Raw genomic sequence first — 17,092 nt, forward strand, 5'->3', positions numbered from 1 at the left:
CTGTTGTCCTTGCCGAATCTTGTGGCTGCCCATTTCACCAACCAATTAAACATTATGAAAATAAGTCCCCCTCCATGTTAATGAATGACCCAAAGCTCTCCCCTCTCCCTGCTTATGTTATTCTTCCACTGCTTGACTGCATGAATGAGGGAGCCAGGCTCTCTGGGTCCTGGCATGGCCGTAGCTCTTGAACCCAGAGCACCTGGGGCCTCCTTTCTCTCTCTGCCAGCCCTTTGTGCTCCGGGCTGCTTCTTGGAGGCTCTGATGATGCCCCTTCCGGTCACTGAACTGCAGAGAGATGGAAGGATTTGGTCACAATGGGCCAGCAAGGATCAATTAGGCTCCACATACGCATTTCTGTTCTGCCGATTCAGCAGTGGTTCCTTCTTCTCGATGCCCCTCCTCACACACAAACACCGCCCCCCCAATTGGGACTGCCGGCTTCTGAGTCACTCTCTCCACTCATCCCTTCTAGGATCAGGTGCTTTTCGGGGCACAGAGCCTGTTTGTGTGGGCACCCCCCCCCCTCAGGCTGGGTAGTAGCAGAGTGCAGCAGAAGGAAACTGTGTTGGAATGTGACATCAAGATTTATTTACAGCGGAAAATACCAAAGAAACATGGCGTGAGCTGTCTTCCACAGCAGTCTCCTCCTCCTCGGAAAGAGTAAAGGAGAACAAAGGACGGAAGTGATTTACAGACTGACTTCCACTCTTAAACAGAAAGTACAGAAGGTGAAAACATGGGTATCTGGTTACACTAGCAATGGAAGAATGAAATACTGACAGTTTGGCCCCCAACTGGTCCAGGAGTGCCAGGGACTCCGTGGTGGGGGCAGTAGGGGCCTCTTTGGCCCAGACTGGGCCCTGACTCTGAGGCTCTTTCCTCCCGCAGGACCTCCGAGGATACGCCCTCTGTGACAATGGGGAAGAGTGGAAGCTAGCGCCAACAGCATTTCTCCCAGCTCAAAGTAAGTATCTTGCCTTCCTGCATTCATTTCTTTGGTTGCTTCCATCCACCCAATAGCACATCCCCGAGTGACCTTGAACGCAGGCGATGCGGTGTGTGTTCCTGGGTACCAGGATGAGGCCAGAGGCTTTTGCTGCCCCTTTTCCTGATGCTGCTTGCATTCCACCTCTGGCCAGGAGGCTGCAGGGCTCAGGGTGGTCCTCTGGGACAAGGGATTGGGTCCAAGGTGGGTGCAGCCATCCAAGGTGGGTTTTCGTAGTGTCATCTGACCCAGATTTTTCTGTCCTCTGCAGAATGTAATAGCTCGCCCAGAGTTGGCCTACCTGTGGCCCGATCAAAGAGAAAGTAAGCCCCACACCTTGGAGACAGGGAACTCCCTTGTCCCTTCTTTGCCCAAGACTCACCTCCCAGGTTTTCTTGCCGGGATTGCTGGGAGTCCTGCAGGACCTGCTCCCTGCCTGGCAGGCCTTTCCCACCTGGCCTGGGAGGGCAGCGCCCAGACTGACTCCAGCTACAAGAAGCGGAGGGGGCTGAACAGACTCTGGGGTTGGGGTCTTGTTGAGGGGTGTTTGCTAACAGGGGTGCTTCCCGCTTCCTTTGCCCTCCATGGTCTCCCTGTCTGAGCTGACAGAGCTGGTCTCGCATGCGGAGTTCAGGACTCCTTGACTGCTGGTGCTGGCCAACTTCAAAATCCGTGCCAAGGCAGCTAGCTCTTGGGTTCTCAGGACCAATGGGGATGGATAATGGGAATTGTAGTCTGGGAGCTGCCGAGGACCCAAATTTGGGAAACCCTGCGTTAAAGGAACTTTTGCTTTTGGCCCGCATAGATGGGACCTGCCCACCTTTGCATTTTCTTGTCCTCATGACCTTTGTGCATTTATTTATTTATTTATTTATTTATTTATTTTATTCTTTAAGGGGGCAAATTGAAAGAGAAATCGTATGGCGGAAAAATAAAAGGTTGCGTTTGAAAACAACAACTACACAAAATCCTGGGGGTGGCCTCCTCCAATATTTCATGGAGGACCAAAGACCCCTACGCCTTTAAGAGTCAGTGCCGATTCCCCACACCCACAGGTCTCAGGATGGTTACATATAAAAACACAACATAAAAACACAAAACAACACATTTTTAAAGGGCATTAGATATCAATCAGCCAAAGACCTGGTAAAAAAGGTGCAGATTTGCCTGGCTCCTATAGCTGTATAATGGTTTTTCTGACATTTGTATGGATTCTTTTATGGGATCTGAGACTGTTGCTCTGACTGAAGCTCTTTCCACATTCCACACACTGATAGGGCTTCTCCCCTGTATGAATTCTTTGATGGGAAGTGAGAGAGGAGCACTGACTGAAGCTCTTTCCACATTCCACACACTGATAGGGTTTCTCCCCTGTATGAATTCTTTCATGGCAAGTGAGATTGCTGCTCTGAGTGAAGCTCTTTCCACATTCGAAGCACTGATAGGGTTTCTCCCCTGTATGAATTCTTTGATGGGAAGCGAGTTTGGAACTCTCAGTGAAGCTCTTTCCACATTCCACACACTGATAGGGTTTCTCACCGGTATGAATTCTTTGATGGCAAGTGAGATTGTGGCTCTGATTGAAGCTCTTTCCACATTCCACACACTGATAGGGTTTCTCCCCTGTATGAATTCTTTGATGGGAAGTGAGATCGCAGCTCCTCCTGAAGCTCTTTCCACATTCCCTGCACTGATAGGGTTTCACCCCTGTATGAATTCTCTGATGGGAAGTGAAATCGGTTCTCCAACTGAAGCTCTTTCTACATTCCACACACTGATAGGGTTTCACCCCTGTATGAATTACTTGATGGGAAGTGAGAGAGGACCTCCTACTAAAGCTCTTTCCACATTCCATGCACTGATAGGGTTTCTCCCCTGTATGAATTCTTTGATGGTCTGTGACATGGTGGCTGTGACTGAAGCACTTTCCACATTCCACACACTGATAGGGTTTCTCCCCTGCATGGATTCTTTGATGGGAAGTGAGATCGCAGCTCTGCCTGAAGCTCTTTCCACATTCCACACACTGATAGGGTTTCTCCCCTGTATGAATTCTTTGATGGGAAGTGAGATGGGAGCTCTGACTGAAGCTCTTTCCACATTTCACACACTGATAGGGTTTCTCCCCTGTATGAATTCTTTGATGGGAAGTGAGATCGCAGCTCTTCCTGAAGCTCTTTCCACATTCCACACACTGATAGGGTTTCTCCCCTGTATGAATTCTCTGATGGGAAGTGCGTTTGGAACTCTCAGTGAAGCTCTTTCCACATTCCACACACTGATAGGGTTTCTCACCTGTATGAATTCTTTGATGGGAAGTGAGATGGTGGCTGTGACGGAAGCTCTTTCCACATTCCACACACTGATAGGGTTTCTCCCCTGTATGAATTCTTTGATGGGAAGTGAGATCGCAGCTCCTCCTGAAGCTCTTTCCACATTCCATGCACTGATAGGGTTTCACCCCTGTATGAATTCTCTGATGGGAAGTGAGATCGGATCTCCAACTGAAGCTCCTTCCACATTCCACACACTGATAGGGTTTCTCCCCTGCATGGATTCTTTGATGGGAAGTGGAATGGGAGCTCTGACTGCAGCTTTCTCCACACACCAAATCTTTACATGGCTTCACCACTCTGGGGATTTTTTCATGGTCACCTTTGTTCTCGATTTCCGATTCATCACAATCTGCAATGGAGACAAATAGGGATTAGAGCCTCAGGAACAAATGGAGAAGAAGTGAAGGGAGTTGGGTGTGTGTTCATTACCTGTGTTATTTGTCATTAAACAACATATTTATTATTAGATTCTGATGAGTTGTTGAATGTTGCTTTGTTTCATATTCAGTAGTCGTCAAAATTGTGGAAGAGTTATCATAAAATTATATATTAATGGAATGATAATTTAATCAAGAATGCAATTCAACAAAGTTTGTTCAATTACCCGTATTCTACCAAATGTTATCCCCTTCATGGATCAATGCCTTGTCGTGGCGAAGGGGCTTGAATAACTCAGAGAAGCAATGAGCTATGCCATGCAGGGCCACCCAAGATGGACAGGTCATAGTGGAGAGTTTTGACTAAATGTGATCCACCTGGAGAAGGAACTGGCAAGCCACTCCAGTATCCCTGCCAAGAAAACTCCATGGACAAAGACAACAGGCATATAAAAGTTATGACGCTGGAAGATGAGCCCCTCAGGTCGGAAGGCGTCCAACATGCTACTGAGGAAGAGCGGAGGACAAGTACAAGTAGATTCAGAGCTGATGAAGTGGCTGGGCCAAAGCCGAAAGGACGCTCAGTTGCGGATATGCCTGGAAGCGAAATGAAAGTCCGATGCTGTAAAGAAAAATATTGCATAGGAACCTGGAATGTAAGAACCATGAATGGCGGTAAGCTGGATGTGGTAAAAAATGAGATGACAAGAATAAATATCAACATCCTGGGCATCAGTGAACTAAAATGGAAGGGAATGGGCGAATTCAGTTCGGATGACTATCATATCTACTACTGTGGGCAAGAATCCTGTAGCAGAAATGGAGTGGCCCTCATAGTCAACAAAAGAGTGGCAAAAGCTGTAATGGGATGCAATCTCAAAAATGACAGAATGATCTCGATACGAATCCAAGGCAGACCTTTTAACATCACAGTAATCCAAGTTTATGCACCAACTACCGGTGCTGAAGAAAGTGAAATTGACCAATTCTATGAAGACCTACAACACCTTCTAGAAATGACACCAAAGAAGGATGTTCTTCTCATTACAGGGGACTGGAATGCTAAAGTAGGGAATCAAGAGATAAAAGGAACAACTGGCAAGTTTGGCCTTGGAGTTCAAAATGAAGCAGGGCAAAGGCTAATAGAGTTCTGTCAAGAGAACAAGCTGGTCATCACAAACACTCTCTTCCAACAACACAAGAGACGACTCTACACATGGATATCACCAAATGGACAGCATCGAAATCAGATTGATTATATTCTCTGCAGCCAAAGATGGAGAAGCTCTATACAGTCAGCAAAAACAAGACCTGGAGCTGACTGTAACTCAGATCATCAGCTTCTTATAGCAAAATTCCAGCTTAAACTGAAGAAAGTAGGAAAAACCACTGGGCCAGTAAGATACAATCTGAATCAAATCCCTTATGAATACACAGTGGAAGTGAGGAACAGGTTTAAGGATTTAGATTTGGTGGACAGAGTGCCTGAAGAACTATGGATGGAGGCTCGTAACATTATACAGGAGGCAGCAACGAAAACCATCCCAAGGAAAAGGAAATGCAAGAAAGCAAAATGGCTGTCCAACGAGGCCTTACAAATAGCGGAGGAGAGGAGGCAAGCAAAATGCAAGGGAGATAGGGAAAGATACAGGAAACTGAATGCAGATTTCCAAAAAACAGCAAGGAGAGACAAGAGGGTCTTCTTAAATGAGCAATGCAAAGAAATAGAGGAAAACAATAGAATGGGGAAAACCAGAGATCTGTTCAAGAAAATTGGAGATATGAAAGGAACATTTCGTACAAAGATTACCATAATCAAGGACAAAAGTGGTAAGGACCTAACAGAAGCAGAAGACATCAAGAAGAGGTGGCAAGAATACACAGAGGAATTATACCAGAAAGATATGGAGGTCTCGTAAACCTCAGGTAGTGTGGTTGCTGACCTTGAGCCAGACATCTTGGAGAGTGAAGTCAAATGGGCCTTAGAAAGCACTGCTAATAACAAGGCCAGTGGAAGTGATGATATTCCAGCTGAACTGTTTAAAATTTTAAAAGATGATGCTGTTAAGGTGCTACACCCAATATGCCAGCAAGCAATGGCCAGAGGATTGGAGAAGATCAGTCTACATCCCAATTCCAAAGAAGGGCAGTGCCAAAGAATGCTGCAACTACCGCACAATTGCGTTCATTTCACACGCTAGCAAGGTTATGCTTAAAATTCTACAAGGCAGGCTTAGGCAGTATGTGGACCGAAAACTCCCAGAAGTGCAAGCTGGATTTCGAAAGGGCAGAGGAACCAGAGACCAAATAGCAAACATGCGCTGGATTATGGAGAAAGCTAGAGAGTTCCAGAAAAACGTCTACTTCTGCTTCATTGACTATGCAAAAGCCTCTGACTGTGTCGACCACAGCAAACTATGGCAAGTTCTTAAAGAAATGGGAGTGCCTGATCATCTCATCTGTCTCCTGAGAAATCTCTATGTGGGACAAGAAGCTACAGTTAGAACTGGATATGGAACAACTGATTGGTTCAAAATTGGGAAAGGGGTACGACAAGGTTGTATATTGTCTCCCTGCTTATTTAACTTATATGCAGAATTCATCATGCGAAAGGCTGGACTAGATGAATCCCAAGCTGGAATTAAGATTGCCGGAAGAAATATCAACAACCTCAGATATGCAGATGACACAACCTTGATGGCAGAAAGCGAGGAGGAATTAAAGAACCTTTTAATGAGGGTGAAAGAGGAGAGCGCAAAATATGGTCTGAAGCTCAACATCAAAAAAACCAAGATCATGGCCACTGGTCCCATCACCTCCTGGCAAATAGAAGGGGAGGAAATGGAGGCAGTGAGAGATTTTACTTTCTAGGGCTCCTTGATCACTGCAGATGGTGACAGCAGTCACGAAATTAAAAGACGCCTGCTTCTTGGGAGAAAAGCAATGACAAACCTAGACAGCATCTTAAAAAGCAGAGACATCACCTTGCCGACAAAGGTCCGTATAGTTAAAGCTATGGTTTTCCCAGTAGTGATGTATGGAAGTGAGAGCTGGACCATAAAGAAGGCTGATCGCCGAAGAATTGATGCTTTTGAATTATGGTGCTGGAGGAGACTCTTGAGAGTCCCATGGACTGCAAGAAGATCAAACCTATCCATTCTTAAGGAAATCAGCCCTGAGTGCTCCCTGGAAGGACAGATCGAGAAGCTGAGGCTCCAATACTTTGGCCACCTCATGAGAAGAGAAGACTCCCTGGAAAAGACCCTGATGCTGGGAAAGATTGAGGGCACTAGGAGAAGGGGACGACAGAGGACGAGATGGTTGGACAGTGTTCTTGAAGCTACGAACATGAGTTTGACCAAACTGCGGGAAGCAGTGCAAGACAGGAGTGCCCGGCGTGCTATGGTCCATGGGGTCACGAAGAGTCGGACACGACTAAACGACTAAACAACAACAAAACAACCAAATGTTATAGCCAAATAACCAGAAAAAGGAAGCGCAACTTGCTTAGGTTGACTTTTGTCAGTGTGTTATGTGATTGCTATCAAGTTGGTTGTTTTTTTGTTCTTTCATTTAGTGAGGTTGTTAAACATTATAAAATTATAGAAATGGCACAAAGAGTTGACTTACCACCCAGAATGTGATGGAAAATAGTACTATTAAGTGAACAACACCACAGTTATGCAGAAATTAGGTTGGGGGAAACTTAAACAAAGCTGGCATTTCTATAATTTGAAGAGGTCTCAGTCAGTACAAAATCAGACTTCCAGGAAAAGGTGCACAAGGGTAAGTGACGATGGAAGAATGGAGAGACTGTCCCTACATGACAGAAGAAAATCATCTGGGTGTACACAAGATGACATGGCGCAAAGTAATGTGAAGGTGAGTGCAAGGATTGGTCTAAATGTTAGAATTGAAAGGAAAAAGCCATTGTTATCTCTCAAGCAAAGGTTGAAAAGATTAAACCCATGTTAACAGGACAGCGGAACAATGGGACAGTGTTATTTAGAGCGATGAGACCCAAATCTCCTTGCTTGGTAGTGATGGCATGCAATACGCGAGGAGAAGAATCGGATAAGATTTACATCCTACTTGCATTACACCGACCGTGAAACACCCAAAGAGTGTGATGATCTGGGGTTGTATGGCAGCAAAAGGTGTGGGCAGAATTTGTGTCATTAATGGGAATGTAAATGCCCCAAAATACATGAAACAACACAGCAATAAAGTGCAATTAACAGAGGCAATAATTCAGTATTGGTTTCACATTATTACAGCTGCAGAACTAAAAACTTGGTTCACTTCACGGGAAGGCGTTGTAAGGCCGTAATGAAAGCTAAAGGTTACCAATGGTTACCAAAGCTTTCACGTTTTTTCTTTATGACTGCTGTTCTAATAAATACTCCTTCCTTCCTTCCTTCCTCCTCCTCCTCCTCCTCCTCCTCCTCCTCCTCCTCCTCCTCCTCCTCACTGCTACCACTCCGTGAGATTCAATAAGCCAAGCTCTTCTCTGGGATGGATTTTGTTTGGCCCAGTCATGGCATCCCCTCCATCTCCAATGTCGGTCGTCTCTTTGGTCAACCCAAGACTGACAGGAGCAAAAACAGAAAACCTGAAGTTACATGTCTTTCCTAATAATTCTGAAGCTGACATTTAAGGTGGCCTGGGCAGTTCAGAGCAGCCCAATCGTGGAAGAAAAAGGAACAATTTGAGGAAGATTGTTCAAGGAAAAAACCTGTAATTTACTGTTTATTGGGGGGGGGGGTGTTAGGTTCCCAGGTGCTACAGTGTTATGGTGTCCACTGTAGAGTTCTGTGGAAATATATGAGGTTCATCACATAGAGGTATTTTGTTGAATTTAAAGGCAGATATGACGATCCCACAGGGAGCCTTACCAAGAGAGGCCACGATCCCACGATTCTCCTCCATGACGTCCTTATGCAGAGCTTTCTGGTCAGGATCCAGCAACGCCCACTGCTCGTCCGTGAAACGAACAGCGACGTCTTCAAAGCACACTGGACCCTAAAAGAAAAAGGGAAATGTCTGAGACCCTACCTGCCCGCAGACTGTCTTGCCAGAGTAGTGCATGCCCTAGTTATCTCTCGCTTGGACTACTGCAATGCACTCTACGTGGGGCTACCTTTGAAGGTGACCCAGAAACTACAACTAATCCAGAATGCGGCAGCTAGACTGGTGACTGGGAGCGGCCGCCGAGACCACATAACACCGGTCCTGAAAGACCTACATTGGCTCCCAGTACGTTCCCGAGGACAATTCAAAGTGTTGGTGTTGACCTTTAAAGCCCTAAATGGCCTCGGTCCAGTATACCTGAAGGAGCGTCTCCACCCCCATCGTTGTGCCCGGACACTGAGGTCCAGCGCCGAGGGCCTTCTGGCGGTTCCCTCGCTACGAGAAGCCAAGTTGCAGGGAACTAGGTAGAGGGCCTTCTCGGTGGTGGCACCCACCCTGTGGAATGCCCTCCCATCAGATGTCAAAGAGAAAAACAGCTACCAGATTTTTAGAAGACATCTGAAGGCAGCCCTCTTTAGGGAGGCTTTTAATGTTTAATAGATTATTTCATTTCATTTTTCTGTTGGAAGCCGCCCAGAGTGGCTGGGGAAATAAATAATTTATTGTTGTTGTTGTTGTTGTTGTTGTTACTACCGCCCACAGGCAAGCCATAGCTTTCTGACGTCATGCCCTTGGTCTCACCTTTGGCTTTCTGAGTAGTCTCCCGTGCCCTTTCTGTGACCTTTGCCTTCTCTTTGAGAGGCATGGCTCACTTGGTGGAGCAAGTCTCGCAAATATCAGAGGAAACATAAGTGTCAGCTCACGATGTAAAAGTGCTAAAGGTCAGACTGTTCCTAAACGTGTGCATATTGTGCATATTCCTAAAAGGAGCCTCTGCCAAGCTAGCAATCAGCTTGGTTATGCACAGCTCACCTGCAATAACTCCTCACTTGCCTGCTTTACTTCATCTGGTGCCCAACGTGGGGCTAGTTTTACACACTTCGCTCGGCAAGAGCTACGGATCCCGGTGAATATACGAAGGAAGGAACATAAGTATGGGGAGTTCCCTTTCTGCCCAGCAATTGCACCATCGTGAAGAGCTCCATTATTTGCTTGTACAAGCATGGCATCCTTGATCTTGCAAGGCACTTAACGCTGTCTTGCAAGCAATCGATGCACGTTGTCCCTGGTAATCCAGAATGCGGCAGCTAGACTGGTGACTGGGAGTGGCCGCCGAGACAGGAATGCTTTGATGGTGTTTCCTGCTTGGCAAGGGGTTGGACTGATGGCTCTTGTGGTCTCTTCCAACTCTACGATTCTATGATTCTAAGACTTGTGTCGAGCTACTCTTACTATGTAAGTCTCCAGCAATGGGGTTGCCTAGGAGAGCTGGACCATGAAGAAGGCTGATCACCGAAGAATTGATGCTTTTGAATTACGGTGCTGGAGGAGACTCTCGAGAGTCCCGTGGACTGCAAGAAGATCAAACCTATCCATTCTGAAGGAAATCAGCCCTGAGTGCTCGCTGGAAGGACAGATCCTGAAGCTGAGGCTCCACTACTTGGGCCACCTCATGAGAAAAGAAGACTCCCTGGAAAAGACCGTGATGCTGGGAAAGATGGAGGGCACGACAGAGGGGGATGACAGAGGACGAGATGGTTGGACAGTGTTCTCGAAGTCACCAACATGAGTCTGACCAAACTGCGGGAGGCAGTGGAAGACAGGAGTGCCTGGCGTGCTCTGGTCCACGGGGTCACGAAGAGTCGGACCCGACTAAACAACAACAACAACAACAAATTTACAAACATAACACCCCAGAGATGAAGGGTTTTCTAGCTCCCTCAGGCCTTAATCTTTCCATTGATTATAGTTCCTTTTTGTAATCTAACCCTATGGCTTTGTATTTTATGGCATGAATTCTCTATTCACACTATATTGTTCTGTCCCTTTAAATGGTTTTTAGCCCTTTATGTATTTAACGCAGAGAAATTTACACTTTGTATCAGCTTCTGCCGACCTTGAAGATTGTATGCAATGCTCGAGCTTTTTAGCCGGTGCTTAACTCTCTTATATTGTTCCCATTGGTGAGTATAAGGAATTGACTGTATAATTTTTTTTAGATTGTTATATGTAGTAATTGATTGAATGTATGGTATTTTATCATTGAAGAAAGAGTTTGTTCCTTTGAGAAACTGGAGGTTCAACAATGAAATGGGAGGATTTTCAGCTGGCAATCCATCAGGATAGAGAAGGACAATCGAGGAATATTGCTGGAAACAGAATACCATTGAATACCAACTATATACTTACCCGGAACATTTATGATCCCCAAGTGAATTACTGAATTATAGACTGATAGAGATTAGTAGTGTTTATGCACCATTGAATATATGCGTCAGGCCATTGCATTTGCACATATATTTTGCAAATATTATTTACACTGTTGCCATAATATATTTATATATTTTCCACTGTTTATTGTCACAGCTTTTTGCTTTGTGTTTTTATTTATATTTTCCATGATTGTCTGTTTGCTATTTACCTCCTCTTCTCAGGCTTCTCCCTCTCCCCCCCTCTGACCACCCATCCTTCTTCTACCTCCACTTCTTGGGCTCTGAGCCATGTTCCCTTCCTGGTTCGCCGGCTGCATCCTCCCACCATTCCTCTGTGCCCAACCAGTCCATGACATTGCTCCATCTCTCGGCCTCTGTCCCCACAAGGCAGCTTCCCCTGACCTGATCTGGTTCCACAGCCGCTGCTTCCCTTCTGCCCCCATGAAAAGACGGATCAGGAGGTCTTGCCGGCATCATTCTGCCACCTGCAAGAGAGAAAAGGTAAACAGGACACCAGGAGTGCCTGCTTCTCTCACAGGTGAAACAGGGCATCTCTAACTACAGATGGGCCTTTGAGAAAGCCTTACCTGCTGAGAGCATTTGGTCGTTTGTGCCCATTTCATATGTTTGCTGTGCAGAAATACATCTCCCCTCCTCTGGACCCTTGTTCCCAACTGTCACCAAATGGAGAAAAACCACCTTCCTCCTTACCCAGTGGCCTCTCTCTGGTGTCCAATGGAGGCCTCTCTGCCTCACAGGAATCCAGGTCCATTTCTGCAAAATGATCCTTTCCCTGAAAAAGAAACAAGGATTCAAAACAGAGAATGGGGAGAACTATTTAAAAGAGAATGTCAAAGACTTGAAGGGGGTGAGTTCTCATTCCATGGATGCTTTCCCAGAAATCGGATGGGCCATCAGGAGAGCATTATGGGATGTTCTCTGTCCTGTTTGGAGCCCCTTGGGAGCATCCAGAGGAAAGTCTCTCTTACCTGCTTTCTCTCCTCTGCCTGACTCAGGAGGAAACCTTCGGCCAGGGCCACCGCCTGGGAACTGGTCTCCGCTCCGCATTCCCTCACCCAGCTCTCCATCTCCGGGGGAAGGACAGCCAGGAACTGCTCCAAGATCACCAGGTCCAGCATCTCAGCTTTCGTGTGCCTTTCTGGCTTCAGCCACTGGTGGCAAAAGTGGTAGAGTCGGCTGCAAACCTCTCGGGGTCCTTTGGCCTCCTGGCAGAAGAACTGCCTCAACTGCTGGCTCTGCACCTCTGAGCGGAGGGTGTCCTCCTCATCCAGGATCTTTGGCACTGGGTTTCCCCAGAATCCCCCACTGCTCCCAGTTTGGATGTCATGGCCTCTTTCTGCTTCAAGGCCAGCTGAGTCTTGCTCATCCATCTGTGGTCTCAGGAAGCCTCTAACAGATCGGAAGGAACCCTTTGGTCTTCTGCCAAGTTCTGTCTGTTGCAATGAGAAGCTCTAGCAAATCCTACGAAGCAAATACATTGTTCTGTTACAGAATCTGTAGGACAGGGGAAAATAATGGTTCCCTGAGCAAGCATGGATGAGTCTTGCTGGGAACCAGGGCTGGACTGTCCCACATCCCAGACCATGAGCTATCTTTTTTGGGGGGGGGGGGAAGAGGAGGAAGAGGAGAAGACATCATCATCATCATCACTTTTAATTTGTATACCGCCTTTCTATCTTACGATACTCAAGATGGTTTTACAAGCTGAAGAAAAAGAATCTAATGCAATACAAAACAACCTTATAACATAACAATCTAATCGTAGACTTCCGATTCGTCGCGCTGGCGAGAGGACGCAGAGACCTCGAGCTCCAAGGACGCGATTCCTCCTCTACTCGGGAGCTCAGTAGAGCGACTGAGAATCAGAGGAGTGGAGTTGCGGGAGCCATCTTGGGCAACATTGTTACCTCCAAGAAGCGAAGCTCCGAATCTTTAGCCAGCAAGCGGCGGATTCTTCCCAAGAAACAAAAGATTTGGACAAAGTAAGTGAAATCTCTAATTTGGAAACTTAATTGGAATTATAGGATGAGATTCTAAAAAACGGAAGTCGATCTCTTCTTACTGTGGACTTCAGAGGCGCGAAAATATTCCAAAGTCGAAAGTGAAAATGATTGCTTTTATAACTCCAAAGAAAGAAAGCTTTTTCTAACGCCTTCTCCACCCTGGAGTCGACACCCCACGAGGCTCAACAAGGTTATTAAAACAGCTGATAAAAAGGAGAAGAAGGAGAAACTTTTGTTAAGGACGTTATTTGATAAATAGAAGAAGTAAAGACTTTGAAAATGATTAGCCAAGATGGAGGTTACCGTTTTTGAGGAAGGAATTTTCCAGTGTCTCTGTCGTCTTATCTTCACTCTGCTTGCGGTTAAGGAAAAATGCCTGCACCCTATTCAACAGCCTTCCGTGAGAAGGTGTTAAGTTACCTGGAAATTCTTGGAGGCATGAGAGATCTCTTTAAGAGACAGGAACAATTCAGTTCACCATTGGTAAATATAGCAGACCATGGACAGGAACAAGAGGCAATTTCTGAAAATGAAAGGGATCTCAAAAATCAAGAAGAGGATGGTGCTCAACAAAAGGTGAAAAAAGAAGAAGAGGAAGAGAAGAATACTAATACCAGTAGTCTTGGAAATTTAACTGAGAGAGCAACCCCTGTGGAGAAGCATCACCCCCAATGGAATATGTTTCTTGAAAATGGGGAGACTGGGGAAAATAGAGAAAGGAGAAGTGAGACTGAGGGGTGGGAAAAACAGAGCGAAGGGAGGACGGAGACCGGAATTTTGAACTGGGAAAGACTTGGTGTGGGATGAAAAAACTGGTAAATTGCTATTTAGGCTGGCTGAAAAACAGCTCTGAAATCTTGGCTTGATGAAGGAATTGCTGGACCAAATGGGGGAAAACTCCGGGGGGAGGGGAGGAGAGGGCGATTAAGAGAATAATGTTAAGACGTTTGGTTAGAGATATTAATAATATGAGAATATTGATATTTCTTCTGGGGGGTGGAGGAAGAGCTGGGGGAAGAAATTTTAGATTTGTGGAGTAGTAATGCTATGTTTAGACAGGTAGTTGGGTGGATAGCCACCTATCTCCCTCCCTATTGACCTGAAGCCTCTGGTGGCAGGGGGGGCTTTGGGGTGGGGAGGGAGGGGTGGAAGGAAACCCAATTACAAATCAGACCTCCCTTGGATGGTCACACCCCATGGGTGCCTCTTGTGGCAGGAGGGGACCTGTGGGGAGGTGGCACGAAGAAGGAGGAAAATAATGTTGAGTTTTAAGAATTAGAATTGGAAATAAGAATAAGAAACCCGCCATAATTATATTTTAGAATTATGAAAATCAGGAAGAAGGGATCAGAGGAAGTCACAATTACAATGTTCAACAAATTAAGAATTTGAAATTTTTATTTGTTTGTCTGTCTGTCTACTATGCTGAAAGATATAAATGGTTGGGGGGTTCCCTATCCCAATCTCTCCTTATGTCTCAGGGCCCCCTGGTGGCAGGGGGGGTTCAGGAGCTGGGGAGAGGGGGGTGAGGACAAACCCAGCTTTAAAATGGACTACCTTCGACTCTCAACACCCGCAGGATCCACTTGTGGCAGAAGGGGACTTGTGGGGGGAGGGGGGGAAGGTGGGCATAAATGTTTTCTTTTAATGTTTTGTCTTTTTGTGTTGTTATATAAAACTAATAAAAATTATTTTTTTTAAAAACAAAATGTAACAACAAAACATAGTTTTAAAATAAGCAATCAAAGAATGCAACGTTCAACAATCATTAGAATACTATTGAATAATATCAGCATATGAAAATGAACACTTAACACTTACAATCAATAAAACCTCGGCAAGCCACAGTGCATAAAACAATACAATACAAATGGAGAAACAGAGACTGGAGGGTCGGGCAAGGCAGGTGGAAGGCGGCCTTGCCTGATGGAGTCTCTCCTCTCCCAGTTCTTCCTCCAGGACCAGCTCCCTTATGAGGACTCCCAGGGCCAGGGGGTGGGACAAGGCAGGTGGGAGAAGGTCTCTAGCCTTCTAGCAATGCAAAATGTGGAGGCAACTGAAGGGATATCTGGGAGATTAATCAGCCTGGATTCTGCTGCCTTCCAGTCAATGCATGAAGTCAGATTGTATCTTGTGAAAAATGGGTGCTTGGCTGTAGTGGGGGTCCTCACCTGGGGGTCCTCAGGAGTTGCCCCAAACCCCACCCCCACCCCCCTGCTTCTGTCTCCTTTTCTTGCACTTGGACTCTCTTCCACTCTCCAGACAGACTCCTGGGGTGGGGTCCCTTTTTCTTTGCTCTGAGGGCCAGGTATGTATCTGGCCAACCCCCTGAGGGCCAAGTGGGTGGGGCCAAAGACATATCCCTTGAAATTTAGGCAGGTAATTTATTATTATTATTATTATTATTATTATTATTATTATTATTATTCTGTTAGACAGCTTAACACACACACACACACACACACACACACACAGAGCCATTGATGCCAAGGTCCCTGGCTCGGCTGGTTTTCCGGGTGCGAGGGGAGCACTGGCCTCCGTGTGGAGCTGCCCTTGGAGACGACTGGGAAACTGGTCCGCAATGCAGCAGCCAGACTACGGGCTGGGATCCCTCTCCTTATTCCTGGCCTTTCTCTCCCACCTTTCCTCCCTCCCTCCTCCTAGTGGGTATTTTAATGGGGGGTGGTGGCTAGTCCACATCCTCGTCCAGCTTTGGAAAACCATTTGCACATGTTTCCTCTGTTGTGCAATGACGCTGAGTGACGTCACACAGAGTTAAAGTCCTAGGGAAGAAGAGAGATTTGGTGGGAGTTTGGGATCCTCTGATCTCCAGGAAGGGGAGCCTTGCAGACCTCGCCCCCCCTCCCTGGCAGGACCCTCTCCTCCCTGACTTGGCTTGGTCCCCCCTCCCCTCATGCACCCTCTCCTCCCTGCAGCCCTGGGACACCCCCCCCGTCTCCCCACTGCACCCTCTTGGGGGGGGAGAGGGGGAGAGAGAGAGAGAGAGAGAGAGAGAGAGAGAGAGAGAGAGAGAGAGAGAGAGAGAGAGAGACTCACCCGATCATCCCAGGATTGAAGGGACAGCGATGCAGCCCTTGCAGGAGAGACACCAAAGCAGGAAAGGAGGACTGGAGAGGGAGGGAGGGGCCTTGGCTCTGGAGGACCTGACCCCCCTTGCTTCCTGTCCTCTCTAGGAAGGCAGCTCAGTTCTCTTTAACCCTTGCAAACTGAGTCCACCTAGCTCAGCCCTCTCTCGCTTGGCTGAAGCTCAGATTTTTATTTTTTATGTTATAGGGGGGCAGTTGTCCCCCCTGGCTACGCCAATGGCCAGATATCCTTTTGAGGCTCTTGGCTGGACTCTGAGCATCTCCTGGTATTTCCCTCCCTTGTCCAGGGCTTTGCAGTATAGGGTGGCAATGACCAGGGCCAGAATAATCCTGGTCAGGCCACACAGGCCCTAAGTAGCCAGAGGAACTCCATTGTCAAAATCTCTCTGTCCCTGATAGAAAGTAAAATAGACAGCACTTCTCTGTTTGTACCTTTCTCTGTTGTTGTTTAGTCGTTTAGTCGTGTCCGACTCTTCGTGACCCCATGGACCATAGCACGCCAGGCACTCCTGTCTTGCACTGCCTCCCGCAGTTTGGTCAAACTCATGTTCGTAGCTTCGAGAACACTGTCCAACCATCTCGTCCTCTGTCGTCCCCTTCTCCTTGTGCCCTCCATCTTTCCCAACATCAGGGTCTTTTCCAGGGAGTCTTCTCTTCTCATGAGGTGGCCAAAGTATTGGAGCCTCAGCTTCACAATCTGTCCTTCCAGGGAGCACTCAGGGCTGATTTCCTTAAGAATGGATAGGTTTGATCTTCTTGCAGTCCATGGGACTCTCAAGAGTCTCCTCCAGCACCATAATTCAAAAGCATCAATTCTTCGGCGATCAGCCTTCTTTATGGTCCAGCTCTCACTTCCATACATCACTACTGGGAAAACCATAGCTTTAACTATACGGACCTTTGTCGGCAAGGTGATG

At 46.7% G+C, this 17,092-nt stretch overlaps 1 protein-coding gene across 1 annotated transcript in view; it reads right to left on the bottom strand.

The window, feature by feature from the left end:
* Positions 1-570: 570 nt before the first annotated feature.
* The window catches only part of LOC148686086 (uncharacterized), a 55,847-nt gene continuing 39,325 nt past the window's right edge, over positions 571-17,092 (bottom strand). The window contains exon 6 of the mRNA XM_088668971.1: positions 571-3,530. Within this exon, the coding sequence (XP_088525097.1) occupies positions 2,163-3,530 (1,368 nt within the window). The 3' untranslated portion in view covers positions 571-2,162. The remainder of the gene's footprint in view (positions 3,531-17,092) is intronic.

This window comes from Zootoca vivipara, chromosome 4, assembly GCF_965207765.1.
Source record: "Zootoca vivipara chromosome 4, rZooViv2.hap1.1, whole genome shotgun sequence".
Lineage (NCBI taxonomy): Eukaryota > Metazoa > Chordata > Lepidosauria > Squamata > Lacertidae > Zootoca > Zootoca vivipara.